At 41.8% G+C, this 1,757-nt stretch overlaps 1 protein-coding gene across 2 annotated transcripts in view; it reads left to right on the top strand.

The window, feature by feature from the left end:
* The first annotated feature begins 1,523 nt into the window (after positions 1 to 1,523).
* The window catches only part of DLX4 (distal-less homeobox 4), a 41,150-nt gene continuing 40,916 nt past the window's right edge, over positions 1,524 to 1,757 (top strand). For both annotated transcript variants that reach the window (XR_012754288.1, XM_075350221.1), the window contains exon 1: positions 1,524 to 1,757. This exon is cut by the window's right edge and continues 220 nt beyond it. Coding sequence is in view for 1 of the 2 variants with exons in the window: in XM_075350221.1 (XP_075206336.1) it covers positions 1,653 to 1,757 (105 nt within the window). In the remaining variant the exon portion in view is untranslated.

Raw genomic sequence — 1,757 nt, 5'->3', positions numbered from 1 at the left:
ATTCTGAGAACTGGGACCATTCATATTTATGGCTTATTCTGTTGATCTTTCAGTCAGACATGTCCCAAAAACAAGTTTTTTGAGATGCTCCAATGTCCTCAGAAGGGTTGAGAGGGGTTGACCTAAGAGTGATGAGGGGTCCTGTGTATTAATCATGGTCTTTTAATCAACCACTCTGCTTGGTGTGGGTGGTAACTTAATTGGAGGTACACGTTTAGCACTTACAATATTTGCCCATTTGTGCTATAGATCGTCTTTGATTGTCCAAATGGCCAATTAGTTAATCCCTCACTGGGTAGTATTTCCATTATACACATGGCTACTGTGTACTCACGAGCACTCATAAGGAGCCGTGAAGTCAATAGCAACTGGGCATAAAGATAATGGGGGCCCCCTTGCTGAGTTGATTCTGTCGCAAAGCCCAGGACTATTTTCACCAGCACAATCTGTTTAGTAAACTTTCTGTCTGAAGATCACAGATCAATTATATCCTAACACGTTGCTCTCATGAGAATTCAGATTTCGCTCTGCTAATGGCTTTTGGCCACGTGTACCTGAGTGTAGTGATGGCTACAGTACTCTGTGACTATAAGCCTTGTATCTCACGCTTGGTCTTTAGTAGATTAGAAGAAGCTTTGTTCAATGGTAATTACTGATATTACTGGGAAACGCTTCTACAAGAACTATATGCAGAAGAGAGTCCACAGCAAACATTCGACTAGGCCCTCTTCTGTTATTTGTTTGACACTACTGAACAATCTTAAAGCTCTTGGGTCCCAATGTAAATTTGGCCCTTTTCTATCATGTACCATGTAGTGTTTCTATATTTCTTAGAGGACTTCGCTATGTTCAGTTTTGATGATATTCACCAGTAGAGGCATTGGTTCTGGGGTAAGACTACGGTGGCACCAAATGGTGGTGTAGGAAGTGCTGACAGAAGACATAAGTTTCTTTTCAATTACATGTATGACTAGAAACAGAAATTCTACTTATAAATATGTGACATTGTCTCCTGTCTTTCAAGCAAGTCCAAGTAAATACATTATGCACTACAGAGGCTAGTCAAAATGCTAGTCGAGGCTGGTAGTTTTTTGTGGTTAGATTGACCATTACTTGATGACCTCTGACTGTCCACATTTCATTTATATACTGCAACTATGGGAAGAGTTAACTACTTGAGCCTCCATTCCTCATGCTCCTCTATAGATGATGTCAACGTTTGTATAACTTGATCCTCTAACCCTATAGATCTGTATATACACTTGGTTGTTTTGCAGAGCAGTTCTCTCCTTCCTCTCTTCGCTTGCTCTTGTTGATCAGACAGTTGGAGCAAGTTATAACCTGCAGAACAACAGCCCAGGTTGTGAGCAGCTTTCATTCAACCAGCTGCTTGCACACAGAGCTAATTATATTAATGAGGGCTTCCCTGGGGAAGAATCGGTGACATCAAGAGAAGTACCTACCAATTACAATGTTGGAGGCGGCTCCAGGAGTTTGGCAGAGCTGACTTGCTAGAGGTACAGTACTTGGCTATTGACAGGGAAGTTAAGCTTGATGACTGGAGATGGTATGAGATGGAGGTTGATCATCATGGGTCACCACCACCATATGGTTTAACATGAACCTGGACCAAGTGACCTCTTCTATTAGAAATGACCTCTATAACTGATACGTTCCTGGATCCAGCTAAGTCAGCGTTTCTAGACTACAGCCATGGACCAACATCATCTCCTCAACCACAACATTCTCCAATTTTG

Source organism: Anomaloglossus baeobatrachus, chromosome 5 (genome assembly GCF_048569485.1).
Source record: "Anomaloglossus baeobatrachus isolate aAnoBae1 chromosome 5, aAnoBae1.hap1, whole genome shotgun sequence".
NCBI lineage: Eukaryota > Metazoa > Chordata > Amphibia > Anura > Aromobatidae > Anomaloglossus > Anomaloglossus baeobatrachus.
Note: the sequence above shows the minus strand (reverse complement) of the source record. Positions and strands in the feature narration are given on the sequence as shown.